The sequence below is a fragment of the Trifolium pratense genome, linkage group LG3 (genome assembly GCF_020283565.1).
Source record: "Trifolium pratense cultivar HEN17-A07 linkage group LG3, ARS_RC_1.1, whole genome shotgun sequence".
In the NCBI taxonomy this organism is placed as follows: domain Eukaryota; kingdom Viridiplantae; phylum Streptophyta; class Magnoliopsida; order Fabales; family Fabaceae; genus Trifolium; species Trifolium pratense.
Window position 1 is genome coordinate 3,903,365 of NC_060061.1, and position 24,744 is coordinate 3,928,108.

General features: G+C 29.6%; 2 protein-coding genes and 1 long non-coding RNA gene across 3 annotated transcripts; 2 read left to right on the forward strand and 1 right to left on the reverse strand.

Moving 5' to 3' along the window:
• Window positions 1-1,939: 1,939 nt before the first annotated feature.
• Window positions 1,940-2,380, reverse strand: LOC123913595 (ethylene-responsive transcription factor ERF117-like). Its single transcript, XM_045964384.1, has one exon. The coding sequence runs from the start codon at window positions 2,378-2,380 to the stop codon at window positions 1,940-1,942; it is 441 nt and encodes a 146-aa protein (XP_045820340.1).
• A 6,395-nt stretch (window positions 2,381-8,775) lies between these two features.
• On the forward strand, window positions 8,776-10,734 carry LOC123916157. Its single transcript, XR_006812066.1, has 3 exons — window positions 8,776-9,218; window positions 9,871-9,943; window positions 10,104-10,734. It is a non-coding gene; the product is annotated as an uncharacterized LOC123916157 (long non-coding RNA).
• An 8,779-nt stretch (window positions 10,735-19,513) lies between these two features.
• On the forward strand, window positions 19,514-20,639 carry LOC123917863. Its single transcript, XM_045969740.1, has one exon. It carries the CDS (start codon window positions 19,666-19,668, stop codon window positions 20,362-20,364), a length of 699 nt encoding a protein of 232 aa, XP_045825696.1. The 5' UTR covers window positions 19,514-19,665; the 3' UTR covers window positions 20,365-20,639.
• Window positions 20,640-24,744: the final 4,105 nt, after the last annotated feature.

Consider the following 24,744-nt stretch of genomic DNA (forward strand, 5'->3'; position numbering starts at 1 on the left):
TCAAACTGATGACTAGACATACAAACTCATTGTCAACATGGTGCGATATAATTGACAGGTAATTAAATTTTTTAAGCATGGAGTCAAAATTTCAATTTAATATTGTGATATATGAAAAAATATTTGTCAGAAGATATTTTAGTACCTCAAAAGAGTAGTTCCAACTTCTAATTGATTAATAATCCCCTTTCTTAAAATGTTGAAGAAATCTTCATAGCCTTCTCACCTAATGGTGAGTTGAAGTTGCTAGGTTGTTGAGATGGAGAATCAACACAAAAAGGGTAAAAAAAATTGATTAATTCTCATGGATGAATGAACACATCACATGGATGATTAAGAACTTCTCTAAATTTGATTCTAAGACGTACTTAGAGAAATTTTTGTCTCAATGGCTATCCATGGCGGATTATTATGTATCCCACAGGAAACAAAAACAACGTGGGTTACTTGTCATTATCAATTCATTTTTTATTTTTTTTGAATAAATTATCAATTCATTTGAATATTAGTGATATTGAAAATTGTCCTAAAGGGGGAGAAGATGTGAAAATCTTGAGTTGCTAAGTTATATTCAAAATTTACAATATCTTTTCCGCCCTTTAGAAAAATTTGAAATATAACTAATATTTCAATAATTAATATATATATATTACGTTGAATCTCTAAGAATGATTTTCATTTTTGAGATTGGTTTTTGCAAATGTGACAATTATTGTGAGTATCTTTTTGAAACCAGCAATTAGAATGCGTTGTTTTTGTTGTAAATATAGTATAATATATTATAAGCTTATTTATATATTTGGTCCCTTACGTTTATTTTAGGTTTCAAGTTAGTGTTTTCCGTTAGTTTTGTCACTAACACCGTTTGAACAGTACACGTGTCAGTGTGTCCGAGTGTCACGTGTCAGTCTACATATGCAAATTGGCTGTCACATGTGACAAAATTGACGGAAAGTACTAACTTGAAACCTAAAATAAAAGTAAAGGACCAAATTGATATTTTTTAAACGTAATGGACCAAATTGAAACCTAAAATAAACCTAAGGAACCAAATGTATAGTTAAGCTTATATTATATCAACCTTTTGATCAAAAAATTATTATGTTATATTTTTAGGAATGTAGTAAATTGCTTTTTGACCAAGGAACATTTTATACTATATATGTACTGAAATTAGGTGTATGTTAATTTTATAAACAATTTAGTATTATCTTGATAGAAATATATTATATTATTTTTTTGACCAAAAAACATATTATGTTATATATATGTTCTAAAATTAGGTGTGTGTTAATTATAAAAAATTTAAGTACTAAATTCACTAGTGTAACTAGGTTTGGTCTAGTGGTGAGAAGATTGGGTACTATGCAGAAGATTTTATGCTCGGTCTTCTCTAGTTCCATTGTAACAAAATATAAACGATAGAATTGTCAAAAGTCAAATGTATTGGTCCAAAATCCAGACCAAATTCATTTTATTTTTTAAATACTATCTTTAACTTAAATTTTATTACGGAAGCATGAATCAATAAAGGTCAAATTTTGCTTCGGGCGGAAATCAATGTGTGTGTTTAATTGGTTAAAATTATTAATTTCATTTTTATTCCCTTGATGACAGAGAAAATTCGAGTCTTATTCAGGAATCATGCTCATATAAGAAATTCTCCCTAAAATTTGAATAGATTTTTCTGTTTCAACAAATTACACAACATGCCACGACAAAATAAAAGAAGTATATAGACGGATAATTTCTCACATTCATATATTTTCAATACATTGCACATAAAAGTTGTCAAATTAATAATAAAAAAATTAAATTAAAAAAAAAACACACGCACACACACAAACGCACACATTTCTCAAGGACTAGGAAATTTTAAGTTGCATGCATTTTAATCATAGACAACTTTAACATCCCAAACAAATTTAAAGTACGCAGTCTAATGAATTAAAGGTTGAATCTCTTGCATGCCTTGAACACCTAAATTCATTTGATTTGAATTACCACCAAAGTTATCATCATCGGAGGGAGGTTCATCATAGTTATAATGATGCTCATTACATGGTTGATTAAGATCCATATCCTCCCTTGATGCAAATTCAGCTTTCTTTCTTTGAAACTCATCAAACTTTTGACTATATGCCACAGCAGCTAATTCTTCTCTTTCAAAACTTCCAAGCCAAAGTCTTTTTTTGGTGAATGGGTCATGAATTTCAGCAGCAAATGTTCCCCATGACCTACGGCGAACGCCTTTATATTCACTAGTGAAAGTCTTCTTTCCATGGTTTTTCAGATAAACTTTTTCCACTGTTCCATTGATATGAACAATCTTAGTGTTTGGAACTTTTTCTTTTTCTTTAGTAGAATTTCGCTTAACCATTTTTAAAATCTGGTCAAAGGAGAAAAAATTCAATGTCAATTTCTATAAAATCAACATATAAACATAAAATCTCATTATTTTCCATAACTCATAATATTCTAATAAACAACAACAACAACAACAACAAAAAATAATAACAATAATAATAATAAAGCAAAAAAATCTAAAAGTCAAGTGCATTTTGGTCCAAAATGTAGCCTTTACGCATTTGACTCGTTAATCTTTTATGTTTATATTTCATCACAGAATGACTGCATAATTTTGTTAGAGTTGAGATTTTCTTCATTTCTATTGAAAAATGAATAACGATTTCATTCATAAAAAATAAACACAAATGTTTAAAATAATAATTAAATAAAACTTGGTTGAACTTACCTCAAAAAAAAAAAAAAAAAAAACTCGGTTGAACTATATGTATCTAGCTGATCTTCCCTTTCTCTCGTAGTACTTCCACAGTTTCACTTTGGTTTTTTTTTTTGCTCTTCTTCGGCTTGCCGTAGAAAATCTTATATAGACTCTTCAAAATTGATTTATTTGGATTTATTTACTCAAATTTAATTCAGTTACAATTCAACAACGGTCACATTTGTGTCAAAAAAAAAAAAACGGTCACATTTCTTCAAAATTGATTTTTTTTGTTATGGTTCACTTAATTTGGACTTATTTTTTTAAGAGAGGCTGCCAACTCAGATTCAATTTAGTTACAATTCAACAACGGTCATATTTCTTCAACGTTGATTTTATGGTTCATGGACTTATTTGTATGAGAGAGAGAGAGAGACTAACTCAGACTCAATATTCAGTTACAATTCAACAACGGTCATATTTCTTCAAAATTGTTTTTTATGGTTCATTTAACTTTAACTTATTTGTAGAGGCTAACTCAAACTCAATTCAGTGACAATTTAACAACGGTCACATAGATTAAAAAAAAAGGTTTGTAAATAAAATAAAGCAAATAATAATTTTATCAGATTATTCTTGTTAAGTATTTGTGTATTGGGTTAAATATGTGTTTAGTCCCTACGAAATCTCATTCTTTCAAGTTTAATCCATATTAAATTTTAATGGTAATTTTAGTCCTCAATAATATTGCAATTTGTAAAAATAATTCCTATTTTAAAAACTTTTTATAAAAAACGGATGCTTTTGGTCCCTCAAAATAGTTTTTATAAAATGCAAATAGGGACTAAAAAGAAATTATATTTTTTGAGGGACTATAAATTTGGAAGATTGTAATTTTGTAGGGAGTAAAAGTATATTTAACCTTTTGTTTATATACACCACCATTTTAAATGCAAATATAATATAATGGCTTGAAAATAATAAAAAAATATTATCATAGAGTATCTTTTATTATTTTTATATCACCATCAGTATCCGATTCACTGGACCGTCTAATCTAATTTGGCGGTCAATCCCGAAATCAGATGGTTTTAGCCCCTTCTCGATCATAGTTGCGGGGATCGAACCATGATCCTCCTTACTAAGTACAATGTCAATCACTACTGGACTATCTATATATTGGTAAAATGAATAAGTATTATAATATTCACCACTATTATGCTTAGAAAAAGTAATTAATATTACATTTAAAACTAAAAATAATTTTCATTTGAGTTTTTTTTTTTTTTTTGAAAATATGACAATTATTTTTGTGAGCAAAGGAAAGTATAGTGTTTTTGTTGTAAATAATATATTATATTACTTTTTTGACCAAGGTACATTTTGAATTAATGTGGACCAAATTACTTATGCATAGTTTCATATACACAGTTCTTATTGTGCTAGATACATCGGAAAAGTTATTTTTATTTAAAAACAATTTTTTTTCTTTTTTTAATTAAAAATATAAATAACTACTTTTTTGTGAAATGAACAGGAAAAACTGCATCTAAAAAAATGCATATAAGTTTTGTCTTATAATTATATATGTTATGAAATTGGGTGTATGTTTATCATAAACAATATAAGTATTATGACTGCTCTTGAAGGAGGTTATTTGGCAGCCACCTCCCCCTCAGTGGATTAAATGCAATACTGATGGTGCTTCAACACCTACGGCATCTGCGTGTGGAGGAATTTTTAGAAATAGCAATGCAGAGTTCTTGTGCGCGTTTGCTTCTAAAACAGACATGGCCTCTGCTTTCAGTGCAGAGCTTTGTGGTTTTATGACTGCAATTGAAATTGCAGATGCTAGAGGATGGAGAAATATGTGGATTGAGTCAGATTCAATGCTTGTAGTGAATGCCTACAAATCCTCAAATCTGGTGCATTGGTCTTTAAGTAATCGTTGGTTCAACTGTATTAAACTTGCAGGTCACATGAACATTATTGTATCTCATATTTTTAGAGAGGGTAACCATTGTGCAGATAGATTGGCTAATGTTGGTCTTAATTTAGATAGGCTCACCTTGTGGAATGATATCCCTTTTGTTATTAAAGATAACTTTGAATCTAACAGGCTTGGTAAACCCTTCTATAGGGTTGTACTTAGTTAGGGAGGTTTTGGTCTAGTCCCCCTCCTTTTTTTTTTGTATCTCTATCCTCATCTATCTATTTATATATCTTTTGAGGCAGTAGCACTTTGCTACTCCTCTTTTTTTTAAAAAAAAAAAAAATTAAACAATATAAGTATTACTAAATAACTATATATTATATATATTCTAAAGTGGAGTAATATATTATATTACTTTATTGACCAAGAAACATATTATATTATATATATATATTCTAAAATTGGATGTGTATGTTTGACCAAAATAAAATAAAAATAAAAATGGATGTGTGTTAATTAATTATAAACAATTTAAGTACTAAATTTTGTACTATGCTTATTATAAAAATATTTAATAATAGTTATTCCCGAGGTTGTCAGAATCGGACCGGTCATCGAACCAGTGAACTTACTATCGGTTCAAGGTTCAATTGGTCAGACCGAGGTTCAATCGGGTCTGGCCGTTTTTAATTAAATACATATTTAAAAAAAATTTATATTATATATTAAACAAAAAATTACATAATATTCTAATAGTTTTGATAACTTGGTTATTCCATATTGAGAGAGACAGAATGAGAGAGAGAAAATAGGTGTAGCAACGGTAATACAGTAACTAAGACCATCCACAATGGAGCACTCCAACTTTGAGTACTTAAATGGGTCCCACATTGACACATCACTAATTTATTATTTTTTAATAATAGTACCTAATAGGTACTCAACCCCTCCAATGGAGCACTTCTTAAAAAGTTCTAAAATGGGTCCCATCAATAATTTCACATCATTACAATAACTTATTATTTAATTATATATTTTATAATATAAATTGATTGAATGATAAAATTACAAAATTAGTATGTACTATTTTTTTTTATAATTCGAAAAATAATTAAAATTCAAAATTTAATTTAAAATAATATTGCCAAATTTTAAGAATTAGATAATTAAAAAAATAATTTAAAATAACATTACATAATTTTAAAAATAATTAATTTTGTTGATCATCATGCCCAAAACGTTGCCAAATATGCTCGACAAGATCATGTTGAAGTTGAAGATGAGTTCGCCTATCTTGAATTTGTGTTCTTCTTGACAAGTGTAGCCCATTATGGATAAATACCATCGGCTAAATAATACCCCATATTATATTAGGTTATATTTACCGAATATTGCACCAACGTCTATATGGTTGACATTAAATTTTTTTAGAGGCATGCCAATTCAAAAATTATGCTTTTGTGATGTACAAAAATAAAATTGTGTTTTTGTACCATTAATTCAAATTGAATATAGAAAATAAAGTGGGCTCATGAAAATAATATTTTAATGAAAAATAAGGTGGGTCCAAGAGGAGAGAGAGGGTTCTTATTTTAGAAGTAGTACCTAATAGGTACTCAAATGGGTGGTACTCCAATGGTAGTACCTAATAAGTACCATAAGTACCTAATAGGTACTACACCATTGGAGATGGTCTAATAACTATAACAACAACTTTGAATTGCACAAAAGTTGTCATAATTATTGAATTCACAAATGTTGTTGAATTCAAAATTTGATTTAAATATTTTTACAAGGTTATTGTTAAAGTTGTAGCAATTGTTCTTCCTCTTTTTTCGTCTCTTTCTAACTTACTCTATTTTCCCCTCTCTATATCACCTTATCTCTAACTATCTCTCTTTTTAATTGTTAAGGCATGTGTCGTGTATGCAATTAACGGCCATGACATCACAACAGACGAAGTAAACAGAGCAAGTGATTATTTGATAGACGTCTTACAAATATTCATGAGTATATTTGACAATTTTCAAAAAAAAAAAATTAAGAAATTCTATAATTTTAGGAGGGTATTTGACATTTATCTCTTTTATACTCACATTCATTCATCATGTAGAGGAGTTAGGAGTAGGATAGGATGTAAATTTTTTTATCAGTAGAATTTATTTATGGACCAATAATCGTATAGTTCAGTTCAACCCAATAGCAATCAACCAAAGCAAAAAAAATAAAATGTGAATACAGTAGGATTTGGATTCTCTATACATTTAAAAACTTCTACGTTCACTTACATTTAGGGTCCGTTTAGTTGAGCAAAAAGAAAAAAAAAATGAAAGAAAATTACGGATTGCAATGGATAAACTTAGACTAACTTTTGTCCAATCTGTAATTATCTTTCCTTCCTATTTCTTTCTGTTCAACCAAACATAGCCTAAGTACAAATATATTACGAGAGAATGAAGAGAAATATTATAGTGGATGGTAATAACAAAATTAAATGTAGGTGAATGTAGAGAATCTAAATTCGAATATAGAACTCATGCAAGGTCTTTTAAACATCAAAGTTAATATTCATTTATCAAAATAACATGGAGTTTCGTATTAAATTTTGTAATTTTTTTAAAATATTTATATCAGTTTTTTTTTTTTTTTAACTTCCTGTCATTTGAAAATATCGCACCTTTTTTTTTTGTTTTTTTCCTTTTTCAAATCTTTGGTATATGAGGTTAGTGATTTTGAAGAAAAATAATATGTACTGATTTTTAGTTGTTAGGATGAAGTTCATATTTTTGAGAGGGTATCTGACGTATCTTAGTTATAATATGGAGACTGAAACAAAGAGTTCAACCAGTCATTATGTGAACATACACATAAAAAAATGGTCAAGCTTATAGATACCATGTAAACTCCAACGAGGAAAAGAACTATCAGGCACATACTTCAAATTATCTAGTAGTAAAGTAGGTGTCACATTTATATATTCGGAATTTTCAAGTGTTGTTCTCCATCTAAGACGTTGTAGTGTTTTGTTTTTTGGAATTTTCTTTAGTGTCTCTTGGTCCCTAAGATTACCTGCAGTTGTGATAAACTGCAGGGTCGCACAGTTGAACAAATCAACCACAATTATATTTTTAAATAATATAAATAAAATACAAATTAAAAAAGATAAAGTGAATTGTAGTGGCTTTTGCTTTATAGCAGGATTCTGCAGTAAAAAATCAACTGCAGGCTATCCAAATCCGTCATTTAGCACTCTTTATTGATCATTAATGTTTTAACACATATTTAACTTTTGTAAATGTGTCGAATGAGTGTATTAGGAATGTCAACACAGAAAAGAAACAATTTGTTTGAAATTCTTGTTTGATTAGTTTGATGTGTATTATATAAGTGTTGTTAGTTTTTTTTTTTTACGGCAAGTGTTGTCAGTTGTTGGACATCGATTCATGTCGAATATGTGAGATATTTCTTATTTAAGAGGTGTCGGTGATTAAATAGTTTAAGTGCAATGTAACAAGAAAATTTCTCTTTAAATTCTTCAATATGCTCTAAAATTCCTCAAACATACTTTAAAAATTTCACGAACTTTAAACATATTAAGTGGCTAAAGAGAATTTTCCATGCAATAATGTATCAAACGCATTTAAAACATACGTACAACTAACAAGTGATGTTTTCTCTCCCGACCCCCCGTGTGTTCTTTTATACCCCCTAAATTTTCAATTTTGCCCTTGCAAAAAAATTCAGTTTATAGAAACCGAAGTTTTTTTTGCCTTGAAAACAAATTTCTGTTTATAAAAACTGAAATTTACTCTGAATTTATACTATAAAAAATTCGATTTCTGCGAACCAAAGTTTTTACAAAAGCAAAATTTGAATATTGGGAATATAAAAGAAACACGGGGATCGGGAGAGAAAACATCCTAACAAGTTAGTTTGAACATTGTGTCAACGAAAAAAAGAAGTGTTTGGACATGATATCTTGAAGCAAGACAAAGGTTACATTGTACCTAAGAGAAATCATGAAGGGCTAAGAATTGTGTGGGCCGTACTTGACGACATGTAGAGTTGGGCCAACTAATAAGTCTAGGAAAATTGCTCTTTAGGCCCCCTTTTGGTGCTTTCGCACCCCCCAAAAATCCCAAAATGGCCCTGATTTGGGACCCAGGTTGGTTTGTATTGTGCAATCCGAAATCAAAACAACTTCGGAAGATGAGAACCGAACCGCAGAAGCAGATAACTGAAACCCAGAAAACATCAAACGCTCTCCATCTTCTTCTCCGCCGCAGCCTCGTCGGAAATGCAGCTGCACCGCCGCACCATCTTCTTCTTCTCAGCCGCAAACCCACTAAAAACTAGTTAGTATCTTAAATCTTCATGGATTTGCTTTTGATTTTTAATTGTGAGTTTATTTGGTTCTGAAGATACGATCCGAAAATGCCTAAGTTCGGGCGATGCAATCCGAATTCGCATAGGTTCGGCAGCTGCGATCCGAATTGAAGCAGAGTTGTTCCATCAATTCAGTTTTGTGAGTAAGCAACATTAACAGAGCACAATCTTTTGGTAAGTGAATAAATTCTTTGGATGTGGTTGCTGAAATCAAATGATCCACCAAAATCTATGATGTGATTAGTGAATAAATTTTGTTTCTGCTCCACTGGACGAGTCAAAGGTTATCTTGAAAGGCCGATTAGGTCCAGGCATGATGATAACAGTTGATTTACTTGGTTGCCAGATTCAGACTGCACTATTTTGTAATCACACTTATAAACATAGACATATTTGATCTTGTAATGGTTGTTTTCTTCTATTTGGTGCATTGTTTTGTGTTCCCCAATGTGAACTAAAGTTGCTCTATTTTCTGGTTTGATCTGTTCCTAGTTTTAAACTTGTGATAGGGAGTATAGACAACTGAATATGCCACTATTGTAACCTATCTTGTATATGTTTTCACATTGCTATTATACACACACTAATGTAACCTATCAATGCTTCCTGATATTGGTTTCATTTTTGCTTCCTGAAATTCCAAAGCTTCCAATTATACTTCCTGAAATTGGAAAACTAGTGCTCTGTTTGTATGCATTCTTTATTCATATTCCTAGTGTTATATCTTTCAAGCAATTTTACGAGTCTTTAGAGATATTCTCTTCATACTACTTTGACCTTCAAATAAAAGTGTTCTCATTCTTTATTCATATATGTCCTGTTGCAGATGTGTTCTCTTCTTGCGAGGTCTCTGCACAAGCAAGTAAAAATCTTGATTCATGGAGGCTCCAGAAGTTTTGGTAATTCATTTAAAGAGATTCTCATACAGTTCGGAAGTTACGTTCCGAAATTTAGTGTTTTTGGATTGTAACTTCCAAAATTATGCAATTTCCGATTGTATCTTCCGAATCAATCTGTTTGGATTTTTCTTCCACTAATGGTGTATTCTTGCAATTTCAGATTGTGTTTCCAGGTGTATTCTTCTTGTTGTTCCTTCATTTTGGCTTGTTACTACGTTGAAGAAGAAGAAGAAGAAGCATACCATCTGTGTTTTGCAAATTAGGTGAAGAAGCATAATTAATGAATTTCCTTCAAAACGTGCAAATTAGGTGAAGAAGCTATGCGTGTTGGCTGTTATTGGTGTAGCAGGTTTTTGTTGTAGCTGGTTTGGTTGTTATAAAAGTTTGTTTTGCGAGACAAAAAACACCCTTACCTAGATGCTACCTTGCATTACATGTCAATATTACAAGAAATCAACCAGGGAACTTGCTAGATTAGGGCCAAAAAAGCAAGAATTGTGTATAAGATTCAATATCATACAGCTATATCACTAGCGTGGTAATTCAACTATAGCTACTAAACACTAATTGACAACTATTGCAATATCTTCACAATTCCCGGTAAATCAATTAAATTATTGACAAAATAACAATAGTTGCAACTAAGTTTGAAAGATTAGAGTCTGATATAAAAACAAAGGTATTTGGTGGATGTCTAGTTCGGTTCCTACATACCAAAATTAATTAAATTCGGTTGCTATGTTCCAAAACAGGCTAAGGGTAATTTGGTCGGAACGGGGGGCCTACGAGCAATATAGGAGTACAGCAGTAATAATAATAATAATAGGTTAGCGAAAATTTATTATATTTCTATAATTCAATAACTAATTGGATATTAGAGTTATAATTCAGGAATCAAACCGATGTTTGTTGTTATTTTCGTGCTAAATAATGTGGTGGTGGACCTAGAATGAACTTTTAACTTTGCTTGAGAATTGGGGTGAGAATTACAATTGAAACTAGACTTAGAAAATTGCTTTTCTGGCCCCCTATATTGCTCGTAGGCCCCCCGTTCCGACCAAATTACCCTTAGCCTGTTTAATTAGTATGATTCAGCTCAACCAACAATGTTGAGATTGTTAGGTTAAATATTTATCATTGTGTCTCGGTACTCAAATTGTATATGCGCAAATTTTTGTGTAAACAATAAAGTGTCTTTTACGAGTATGAAAAACTAGAGTTGGTATTTTTTGCAAGAAAAATAGATACAATATATTTAAAGCAAAATAAAATTGTATATCTATATATATAAATCCTAGATAGTTGTGGAATTGCCTATCTAAACCCTAATCCACAAACCAATGAAAACATTTCATTTAGCCACATCATCCATTTAATGTGGGGTACTATTTGTAATTATTATTATTATTATTATTATTATTATTATTATTATTATTATTGTTGTTGTTGTTGTTTTGAGTTATTATTCATTTTAAATTTTTTTGTTCATTTTATTATTTTGTGTATTTTATTGTTTTTTTTTTCCAAAAAAGTTAATGTTTTTGCTAATAATCTTTTGTCCAATCTTTGTAAATATAAGGAGTTGGTCGATTGTCAGGACTACTTTCTAATGTTAGTAAAAAAATAGATAAAATAAAATTTACTAATGGTTGTTATGCCCTGTATGATTTTTTTCATATTCGATATTTGAGTATGAGTTAAGTTGGTTTATCTTTGCTCCAAATTAATATAAATGTCAAATTCGATAATACAGTAGTTTTTTGGTAAGAGATAATGAAGTAGTTTACCCAACTCAGAACCCTCCAATGAGATTTAGGGGGGGTGTATTCAATTGGGATTTCATGGGATTTTAAAAGACTTTTTAAAAATAAAAAAGTCTTATGGTATTCAATTAAGACTTTTATTAAATATAAAAAAGTCATGTGGTATTCAATTAAGACAATTAAGATTTTTTTTTCAAGGCAATGAAATCTATTGGTATTCAATTGAGATTTCTTGTCATTTATAAAATGTCTATTGGTATTCAAAAGTCTACCGATTTTGATGGATTCTTTTCTTGAATGGATTTTGTAAGACTTTTTAGTTGAAAATATAAATACTAGACTCTTCCAACAATCTCACTCAAAACCCTGAGATTGTTGATTCACACATCAAGACTTTTTTTTCTCTACCATCAAGTTGAAATGCAACTTCTCCTGCAACTTGCTATATTGTTCTACGTTATTTCTATGTTTTTGCTGCTAAACAACCAATAACAGAAAACATAGAAAAACAAGATTATGCTCTCACTTTTCTTTGTAACAAATTATTTCCCTCAGCAAGATTATTCTCTCATAAAAAACCAATTGCTATATTATTCATACATGATACATATACTTTCCAATCAATTTTACTTATTTCTTTTGAATGGCGATTGATTATATGGCAATCAAACTTTTTTTATATGATTCATTGTTTTTTATATTATAATTGATTCGTATTTTTTTTCCCAGTTTCTTCAATTTATGTTTTTTTTACGACATTAATTTTTTTACCAGTAATTTTGATAACATTAATTGCTACTTTATTATTATTATGACAATAAAAGTCATTTTTAATTAGAATCTCTTTAAATCTTAAAAGTCAATAAAGTTATTGAAATCCTAAAAATCTCTATTATAAATTCATCAAAATCCAAATTAGAAAATCTTGATTGTAAAAAGATTTTTAAAAAAAGTTTTAAAAGTCAATACAATCCTTCCAAATCTGTTAAAATCTTCATGACTTTTTTTGCCAAAATTGTCTATCAAAATCCCAATTGAATACACCCCCCTTATAATATAAATAAAAACTTATGTTTCAACATCGATTGTTTTCCATGGTCAATGATATATTGTCATTTCCATAGTTATTTTGAAGAATGAGTTAAAGATATTGCTAATCAATGTTAATGAAGAAGATACCAAAATAACTTCAAATGTCATGTATAAATAAGTTTTTTAAATGTATAAACATCTATATATATAATTCCTAGATAGTTGTGCAACCACTAATCTAACCACAGTGTATGAGTATGGCCACAAACTGTTTTCATAGTGACATGACAATTTATGGATTACCAACTTATTTTGGTAGATGCAATAGGATCCATTGTAATATTTTTGAAATGTACAAACACATCTTTAATATCTATCTTATATTTACATCCCTTATTATTATTATTATTATTATTATTATTATTATTATTATTATTATTATTATTATTATTTTGTTGTTGTTGATGTTATTATTATAATTTTCATAATACATATTGTTTCAATTTATACGAATGATTTTTCAACATTATAATATAAAATACTGCATAACACACGTGCATCGCACGGGTGTGGGACTAGTATAAGAGAAAGGTAGCATCCTAACTTGGTTAATAATTGAGCTGACAAACTGCAAGTAAAAAAAACTGCTATTGACACAAAAAACTATTATTCTTCCAAAAAATAAAATAAAACTGCAATTAAATATTAATGTTTTTAACAAAAATAAATAGCGAAAACTATTATTCGTTGTTTTGGATTGGGCTAAAGTCCAATATATAAACGGTCCAAGCACATTGAATCCAACCCAATTCTACTCCACCTCAATGGCATCTCATGTAAGCAATGTAAATGTTGAACACCAGAGATCTCGTGTTCCTCCTACAACGAATACCTTCTTTATAGCTCATCTAGACCGTTAGATCATTCTTAACAGCTCCCAACACTTCATGTCGGTCACATGCTAGCTGTTACAGCCGTTTCAATTGATACAGATTGAACAATAATTTTGAGGTTGAATTAGGTTCAATATCTATCAATAAGACATGAGAAAAGTATAATTTACTAGCTTTTTTTTATCATATAAGTATAATTAAACTATGACACTTATTTGTTATGGGTTATCCTAACTATTGTCCTTGAATACTAGTAAATGGAGAAAAAAAATGTAAAAACAACACTATTTTTTTTGTTTACAATCGAACACATGACCTCTAACATACCACAAAAGTCGTTTACCACTAGACCAAATTTAATGGCTTAAAAAAATAACACTATTTATATTTTAAATATGCTACATTAGCTTTAGCTATACAAATTTCAAAATTATTATACTAAGCATATATATATATATATATATATATATATATATATATATATAAACTTAATGGCTTAAAAAACAACACTATTTATATTTTAAATATGCTACATTAGCTTTAGCTGTACAAATTTCAAAATTATTATACTAAGCATATATATATATATATATATATATGGTTAGGCCCGAAAGGAAATTACAACGAAACTAGTCAGGGAATAGTAATCTCAGCTTGATGTTAAAATAAACATGTGTAATTTGAATCGGACATGACTCATAAAAAATCACATAAGAACCTAACTTACACTCAGTATACATACATACTCCCTCCGTCTAAATTTGATTGACACAGTTGACTGTTTTACGCACGTCGATGCATGACTTTGACGATTAATATTTTTTAATTGTATAATAGTAAAAATTATAAAAATTAGATATTTTGACAATACTCATCGAGACGAATCAAATAACATATTAGTATATGGTAATATTTATTTTTGTTTATTAATAAAATAATAAGATCAAAACAATATGTGTGAATAATTCATAACAATCAACTCAACTGTGTCAATCAAATTGAGACGGAGAGAATATTTGATAACTAGTGTCGGAAAGGAAAGCCTTACTAGTATTTAATATTTTTCATATTTTATGAAAAATAAATAAAACGGAGGGAGCCAACAACACGTCAGAAACTGATATCGACAAAACAACGAGACAAGCAACAAGTTCGTCGGTAATGAACAAGTGGCAGCCTCGTAAACTGCCGTTAAAATGAATTCTTTATTGTGTATGTGTGTGTGGCCAGTTAGCCTTATTTTTAATAAGGAAAATGCTAAACAGTGTCCCGGGGTACTGTTTAAGGAAGTAAATATAGTAATATGACATTGAACTTTGTGCAGTCAACGCCTCGAAAGTCTAAAAAGTATTATTTTCAATTTAAAAATTTCTTTTTTTAGTTTCCTTAACCAGTGCCCCGGGGGCACCGGTTAGCATAACCCTTTTAATAATGAAAAATGTTAACATGTGCACCAATGACACATGTTAAGAATATAAATGTAGTAATATTCTCTCGTAACTTGTGCATTATACTTTTTAAACATTAAATTCTTTTATGTTATTAAATGCATATTTCTATTTTTAGATACCGCCTTTGGTGCACATATTAACATGACCCTTTAATAATTTCCTTCAACAATAAAAGCTGTCATGTTTGGTGAGTGCTTCAGACTGCACCTTGTCAGCGAAAGATATTTGTTTATAGAAAAACCAACACAAATTATCTTGAGAAAAATGTTTATGCACAGTCAATCAATAGTACTATACTACCATACTATAATTGTACGATATCGAAAAATGTTTGATTTTTATTAGATGTTAGTATAAAATTAATTTATATAGATAGAATATATCCATTAAAGTCAATTATTATATTTTGTATGAAAGTAGTAGTAGTATTTGTATTTGGATACTCGCCAATTTTTCAACTCATGTATCTCTCATTTTTTTTTAATTTAATGATTGATAAATTATATAGAGCGTAAAATAACTAAAGAAAAATTAAAGAGGATCTAAATTCATCTCTACATAACATCATTGATTAAGAAAATAGTAACATTATATTAATATGGAAAATGCCAATATGTGATTTAAAGGCTTGTGTAAAAGAATGTGTGCACAAATTAGTAAAATTTTATAGGGAGTACAACAGTTTAATCACCACAACTACGATTGGAAGAAGATTAAAACAACTTGATTTCAAAATTGATTCACAAAGTAGATTAAACTGATAGTGAAAGCAAAAAAACAAATTAGTAAAACTCTATTTTTCAATTTTACGTCTGTTTAATGAGGTCAAATTTACTAGTTAAACATTTTATTTGTCATATGTAAGCTTGTTTTTATTATTTTATAGATAAATTTTATTATCAGATTAATTGAAATGTGATATGACATAATATATATTCATTTAGTAATGAGACTACGGTAAAAATATATTTGTATTTAATAGACAAAGTCCTTAAATAAATTCACATTCACAATCAAGTTGCAAGTAATTTGTTGACTAGAGTCACCCACCGAAAACAATTTTAGGATTATAAATTGAAACTCAGACTCATAAATATAAACGTTAGTACCATTTATCAATTGAGTTGTATTTATCGATATTCAGTGGCGGAGCTAGTATAAAAAATTGGGGCGAACCGCTACGAATATAAATCGAATATGTAAAAAAAATTACTAAAAAAAACATATCATATTGAAAATGTGTCTAATATGAATATCTCAAAAAGAGTCGATAGGTAGACCATTACCATTTTTAATAAATATATTTAAAATTTTTTAACAAAAGATTCATCAAACATGAATTTTTATACACAAACTCTATTTTAAATAAAAATTTGAGTATTTTTTTCTCTAAAAAATATAATTGAATACTTTAACAAAATAAATTACACATTCTAAAATATCTATAAATATTAAACAATAAAACTGGAAGGATGCTTAAAATCAAGATAGCAGGGGTTTGAAACTCCCGCAAAACGGAAACATGTTAAAGAATTCTGGTGATCCAAATTGAGGGGTGCTTGAAACCCCCGCAAACTGAAGAATAACAAATTAAACAAACTATTTACCGAGGGTTTAAAACCGCCGCGAAATAGTATACCTATAAAAAAAAATTAAAAATCTTGGTGCGGGTCATGGCCCGCCCAGTCCACGAGTGGTTTGGCCCCAGTCAATGTTTCATATTCCATCTCGTCACAAAAATGAATCAAGATCCTCTAGACTTATTTACAACTCTATTTTTGTCATTATTAAAATTTTGAGAATAACAAAGATGATATTTAGCCCGTCTAAATATTTTTTATTTTATTTTTATAAATCAAAGATATCTCGACTCAGGTATCTACCATTAATATCATACTGTATTGGTATACTTCATTCTAAAATACAAGTAAAAATTGATCAATAAAAATGAATATATTTACTACAAATTTTTAACTAAATACATTAAATTTTTTTTAACTTATCAAAATCATAATAATAGAGAAAAAAAATAAAGAGAATAAATTGAGAGAAGCTAACTCCACAAAAATATCAAGGAAGACTTGAAGTTCGGTTGGCTTTCAAAAAGAGGAAGCCACGAATCGAATAAGGATTTTCTTTTCCTTCTTCTTAAAATAGAGTTGTTATTTGAACACCATCCTATTTTTAATTTTTTTTGTTCGTACAAATGACACCATCCTATCCTATTTATTTATATATTTTTATAATGTTGCGGAGAAAGAGCAAATGCTTTTGGATATGGTTCACCCAAAAAAAAAAACAAATGTGGAATACAAGTAGTAGTCAAAAGAGACAAAAATAAAATTAGAAGAATAAGTAAGTAATTTACGGCCACAAATAGGTGGATCTGAGATTACGACAACCCATAGTAACGTCCGTTTGAAAAAGATTAAAAAATATACGCCATGAAGAATTTGTCAACAAAAAAATATCCAACTAAAAAAAAATAGTAACAGGTTTGAATGAAAAAGGAATAATAATACTAATAATCAATAAAAATAAAAAAAGACAACAAAGCAAAAAACAAAAAATCCAACAATAACGCTCTTCCACCGGTGGGACTAGTGACCACTCAAAAATTCCAAAACCCCAAAAAAAGAAAAACCATCAAATTAATGTTTTTTTTTAATTTTTTATTATTTCGAGAACCACATGATTCCTGCAACTTAGGTGGGGACCACACCCACGGACTTGAAGCAAAATTCAAATATAGTTAAATTCCTATTATCGACATCGAAAAATCTTCTCTTTGATTGCCCTGCAATAATGACAGCGGATCCCACAGAAAAAATTAAAGAAAGATATTAAACAAAGATATTTTTGTTCATCACACCGCTATTTTTGGTGTTTAAATAAATAAAATAAGAAAACCATAAAATATTAATGTGTGTCGTAAGTATAGTTCAAATGATAGCTATAAAAAATATTATTGAAGTGATTGAAATTCGAACTCCAAATTTCACGTTTCTCCAAATTAAATGTGAGTCGTGCTACTATACAACTTGACCAAAAAAAATGTGTCATGAGATTTCTTTTTTTTAAGTAACTTGGTCGGTAGAAATTTTATCCTTAAAATAAATAAGTGGGATGACTGAGATTTAAACTCCTACCCCTTAAATATATGATATAATATTTCTACTAACTAAATTAAAATAACTAAGACGACCACAAAGATTTTTATATCATTCTATTTAACTAAAATTCATTTATTTTAATATGATTAGTTAAGTGGGAACCACAAAAAGTAAAGAGACATAGAGTGCACGGTTGCAAAATTATTATTTGGTTTTCATTTCACCGATGATTTTATCTCGTTGGGATATCAAGCGATTTCGGTTCCTCATAATCGTAGTTATGGAAGATTGAAACGTAATTCTTCCTATCAAGTTGAGCATCAGTTATCACTGAACTAACTAACGATTACAAGTGAAACATATTTTTATTATATATTGATTTTTTTAGTAGTTTAGTAGCTAAAATTTTAATTTAGAATGAATAAGTGAAGTGTATAAGATTTACTAAAATAATAAAATATAAGTGTTAGATAATCGAGTCTTCTAACTATTTAATTTTAAGTTCAATTCTCAATCGACTTATTGAAAGACATTTGTTAGATGTAACCAATCCCTTATCGAAGGAATTTGTCTCGTACCAATCCAACGAACTTCACAAAAATTATACTAATTTTTTTTGTTATTAGATCAAATTAGACATGAATATTACACCTTTCGTCCCAAAATACAAGAATTGGTTTAACTAATGCACGTTTGTTAATGCATAATTTTTATCACTAGTATTTTTAATTTTCTATTAGTAAAAATTATATAAACTTGATATTTTGAAAATACACATCAAAATAAAGTAAACAAAATCTTATATGCTAATATTTATATCTACTATATATTATTAAAAAATATGGTCAAAGCAAGATAAATGAATGATATCATTTAATCAAAGTAACTCTTATAAAATGTGACTGATGGAATAGTTAGGAGTTTTTATACTACTCGCTCTAATCCTTAATATAAGAAAGACTTTATTTTTCAGATTCATTAAAAATGTAATGTATCTAAATTATAATATGAACTAGATACACTACATTCTGAATGAATTTAAAAAGTGAAATCACCTAACAATTAATTAATCCAACTGATATCGTTAGTCAGCTTAGATTAGATCTATGACTTTTTAAATAAAAATAAATAAATGGGTCAAAATAAAAGAGGACATAAAATATGATTATTGGAGTAGTATCTTACGTATTGTGTATGCGATTTTTTCTGCTACACACGCGCCTGTCTCTTTCTGGTGCCGTTTATAATTGAATTGAATAAAACTAACTAACGTAACCTTATTTTATATCTAACCTATCTTTTCCAACCATTATATATACCCTTTACCCTTTCTTTCTCCCTCCACAACAACACTTTCATTTTCTCTCTCTACACTCTATCAAACATCATTCATCACTCCCTCCTCTGTGTCTTGTCCTGTCCCCCACAACCAACATCCTTTGTTTTCTTAACTCCTCAAAAACAATAACAATGGAGGAAATCAAATACTATGATACCAGGAAACGAGTTCGTGATGACTCGGATCTCGACTCGCCCGACTCCAAGCGAGTTCTCCGAGTTGATCCCGATTCCAACGATAACTCGTCCGAGTCTCATCTTTCACGTGTTAACTCCACCGGTTCATGTGCTGACTCTTTCGGGTCGGAACATGTTGAACCCGACTCGTATGAGGTTAACAACGAGATAAAAGATGAGATTTTGAACATACTCGACGAAACAGAAAATGTGACTGTTTCTGAAACCGTCAACACCACCGTGCAGGGTCTTGAATCTTTCATGAAAAGCTTTGAAGACGAAATCTTTGCTCCGGGTCAAGATTTGGACCCGAACTATGTACCCGAGTCTAACGAGTTCAACCCGAACCTAGGCTATCTTTTGGAAGCTTCTGATGATGAACTTGGTTTGCCACCGACGGTGGTACAAAACGAGGAAAAAGAAAAAGAGATTCCTGAAATTAACGAGTCGGGTCGGGTTGGCCCGGACGGAGTTGATTTAAGCGGGTTTTTTTGGTTTGAAGAAGATATTCGTAACAATGAAGCATTTGGGTTTGGTGGGTATGACACCGTTGCCGACGAGAACGGTGGTGGTTATGTAACGATTGATGGGCTGTTTGATTATCCTGAACCTGCTGATATTTTATGGCGGTCGGAGACGTTACAAGCTATGTAGAACTTTCCGGCGCGGCGAGATTTTGTGATAGTTTCGCCGGAATGTTTTGGTGATGACTTTAGGAAGCACATATGATGACGTAGAAGGGTAGATGTGAAAATTTAGAATTATGAAATTTGTTGAATAGGCCCCTGACTTGTTCGATAATTTTTTTTGTTCTAAAAAATGTTTTAATTTATGATGTCAATGTGAATCTGGACATGGTTTTTTTCCTGCTTTTTTTTAATTAAAAAAAAAAGAAAAGAATGAAAGATACGTTGGTTCCAGATTCAAAATTTCTTGTTGTAGATTTATGTATATTTCTGTTAAAATTATTTATTTTGTATTTGAAGTTTTTATTAAAAAATTAATTAAAATATCAATATGTAATTTAATTAGTTTGTGGGACAAATAAGTATCTAGTACTACCAGATTGAAATTTCACGCAAGGAAGTTCTGTTATTTTTGTTCGAGGTTACGATGAAATTTCACTTTTAAAATAAAAAAATAGGAGTATTAGAGTTCGAATCAGTCCATATAATAATATTTAATGTTACTGTTAACCGAGTTATGTTCACGTGGACATGCAAATTAGTTCTACTAGTTTATTTTATGTCATATTAACATTGCATTGTATATTGGTTCAAAAAAAAAAAAAAACATTGCATTGTATATGCATGATTGAATTTTAAATCTCGGACATTTCACTTATTTGTTTTAGAGTAAATTTTAGCTATTGATTTACTTAAAAAAAAAAAATCAACAAAAACAAGCTCTTTTTTTTTCTTGCTTGAAGGGTAAGCGGTCTGAATCAATTCGATCTAGTATAAATAATAATAGATTTAATTAGTAAAATGGTCTCTTAAAAATATTTTTGGTTTTATATTAGTCCCTTAAAAAAAAAATATCTGAATAGGTCCCTTAAAGACATGTCTATTACTCAGTTTGTCCTATTCGGACCTTTTTTAGAGACCATATAAGCCAAATTTTTAAATCACCATATAGAAGCCAATTTTAAATCATCAATACTAAAATTGAATACTAAAAAATAAAATTTTAAATATAAATAAGAATTGAATATATAAATACTAAAATTTTAAAATAGACCATATAAAAGCCCATTTTAAATCATCAATAGTAGAGGGGTTTAAATTGCATTTAAGGTTTCTTCTTCTTTTCACATAACCACAATGTTCAATAAGATTTTCCAAAAAAAAAGAGAATGGGCTGACCCAGTCTATAGTGGGCTGTTAGGTTTGCTATGTGTGACGGGCTATGTTCACATTTATTTTAGAGAATTTATTTTGTCACTTTATTCATTTTTTTTTTCGCGTTCTACAAATTTATCAAAATATCACTGTTTGTTATATAATATGTAGTGGATACTCCCCAAATCCACAATATTATTTTTTTATAACGTTCGCTACTTAAGTTGCGGATGACATATTCACAAATGAAAACACATAGAGCGCGCGAGAAGTAGGTAGGACGGCAAAAGAAAATCTCTTTACTTTAATAAAAAAATGCATTCTCTTTAGGCTCCTTAGAATGCTTTTAAAATTTAGAGGACCTTAAATTATATTGAGGGGTCTAAAGAGAATCCATCTTAAAAAAAAAAGAATATATGGAGTCGCTTTAGAAAAGGAAGGATAGTAATCTTTTGGGTCACTCTTTCGGCTATAAGTTTTAAGATTTTTTCAGCGGAAATCAAATAGGGATGTCTGGTGTTAGAAAAATCTAACATAAAAATAAAAAAAATACAATACAATACAAACATGGAAATATAACATAGAAATTCTAAAATTGAAAAACAAATTATTATTTATTGTCTAATTACAAAGAAATACTCCAACATTTAGTTTTTTTAACAAGCAAAAATGAAATATATGAAATTTGTTTTTTAGGCCCCCCTAACTGCTCTTAAACCCCCAAAAATCCCAAAATGCCTTTAATGTTGGTACCAGTTTAGTTCGGATCGTAGCTTACGAAGATGCTATTTTTCATCTCGCAACTACCGAAGTCATGTACTATGGCTACAAAACCTGTTCGATTTAAGCAAAATCCAAGAAAGCAGTAGGCTTTGTAAACTAGACTCCAACTCGCTTTATTTCGTAATCTACGTACCAAAAACGCTAGTCTTCGTAACGTAGGATCCAAACTGGTGATTATACCAGTGAACAAGGGTTGTGAAGGGTCATTTGTAAGGTTTCAATCGCAAATTCCTATTGCGAACAAGAGTTGCTTTTGGACATGAAGAAATTGGTGCTTTTGGATCAGCTATGCAACCATTCAAGGGGTGAAGGATTTGAATTAGAACATGAAGGCAGTGAAAATATTGATTACTGGTGAAGGGGTGAAAGTATCATTTTGCTTCCATGATTTGAGTTTATGATGAATGAATCATTTTGCTTCCATTAATTGAGTTTATGGTGAAGGAACCATCTTCATCTAACTTTATCTATCATTTCTCTGCATAATCAATCTTGGCTACTCTTTATCACTCAATTTCTTTGCCAATTAATCCTAATTTGAATCAAAAAGTTGTTTCACAAGTTCCTTTGACTACAAATGAAGAGTTTGCGGTGGCTGTAGCAAAGATATGGTTAACATTTCACATTATAAAAATCATTGAGTTTTTTTTTTTTTTTTTATTTCGGTGCGCAGGATGCGAAGGTAAGCCAATTCGTATTGTAGCTACCGAATTCCAATTCCTTTTTTAAGGGCAAAATTATCAAAATGGAAGGCCTGAGAGTATTATAGAGGGCCTAAAAGCAACTTTCGAAATATATTACCACAAAAAAAAAGTCCTACATAGCACAACGTGTGCCAGAAAAAGCCGCAATGTTTTACCGTTCAGAAATACATATATGAAATAAAAGCTTAATCGATACCAATACATTCCATACACTAAAAAATGCAATTCAAGTGGGGAGAATTGAGAAAACCGATAAAGTCTTAATATTTTTATTTTTGTCGTAAAAAAATGAGAAATAAACGTGCAAGCTCACTTTTTTTTTTTTGGTCTAAGTTCACAATTTTTTTTTCGGCTTTTCACCACCAGTTGAATCTGGTTCGGGGGTCAGTTCTGGCATCAAGTGGTTCCAGTCCCTTCCCGATCGCAGTTGTGGGGGATCGAACCGCGGTTCTCCCTACCAAGTTCAGCACCAATTACCACTGAACCAACTAACGATTGGTTTGGTCTAAGTTCACAATTTTGATAATATTAAAATAGACTAAAGTATTTATCAAATGGGTGGGGCTGGGGGTAGGATAAGGGATAATGAAATGCAAATCAATTCAATGGTTGAGCGGAAGGGAAGAAAATATATTTTATTCATATAATTTTTACATAAGAGGAGAGAGTAATATATATTTTGACGTAAATTCGATGAGAGGTATTATAAATTAGAATTTAATTTATATACATTGTTGATGTAAAGTTATTTTATACATGTATTTGATAATATATCCAACACGTGATATGTCATATTCATTAAATGATGTGGTAACATATAATTTGATGCACATGTAAAATTTTTTACACTGCATATTAAACTCTACAAATTAAGCCTATCAAGAGATATATGTAACTTCTTCTTTTTTGACTAAAGAGAGATTTGCAACTTATTCTTCTATAATATAATACTAATTGATTTTAATTAGCATATCTAGAATGTTTGAATGAAAAATGTCAAAAATAAAGAGAATGTTTTGAATGTTTAGTCAAAAAAATACTTTTCTTCTATTTAATTTTATTTGAATTATTTTTTTCGATCTAAGTTAAGGGCCCCTAATTTAAATCTGTTTCCGAAAGTTTCCATGAGATACACCAAACATGTACTGAAGTTGTTGACTAAGTCAGTACGGCACCTGTACGCACACTACATCACATGTATTGTTGTTAAATGCAGAACCTCTGCCAACCATAGCCACAAAGATGTATCATTCCTTTCTCTAAAGGGAATGATCCATTAAAATGAATAATATTAAATATTAATTAATAAATTAAAGTAGATATTATAATTACATCATAATAAATCACATATTTGTTATTATAATCACAACCTTAATGTTTTGACTTTATATAAGTTCGAGCTTCGATTCTCAGCTCATTATAAATCAAAAAAATAAAATGTCCTAATCTTAAGATCTAGGCATTCCGTCTCTTAACTATTTGATTGTGAATTTGATCCAAATCAATGACGTATAGGATATAGGAAAAAAAATGATAAAAAATAATTGCAATACTAATACTAATAATAGTAAAGTATCTTAATTAGTATATAAAAAATAAAAGACTAGTGTCTAGTGATGTCGACCAGACCAGACTATGGTTGTCTTTATTTCGATGGTGATGTCACATGTTTTAACCCTATCTGATATACTTTAGTTCCGTAATAC

Coding starts and splice junctions, on each gene's coding strand:
- LOC123913595 (XM_045964384.1), bottom strand. CDS start 2,380: ATGGTTAAGCGAAATTCTACTAAAGAAAAAGAAAAAGTTCCAAACACT.
- LOC123917863 (XM_045969740.1), top strand. CDS start 19,666: ATGGAGGAAATCAAATACTATGATACCAGGAAACGAGTTCGTGATGAC.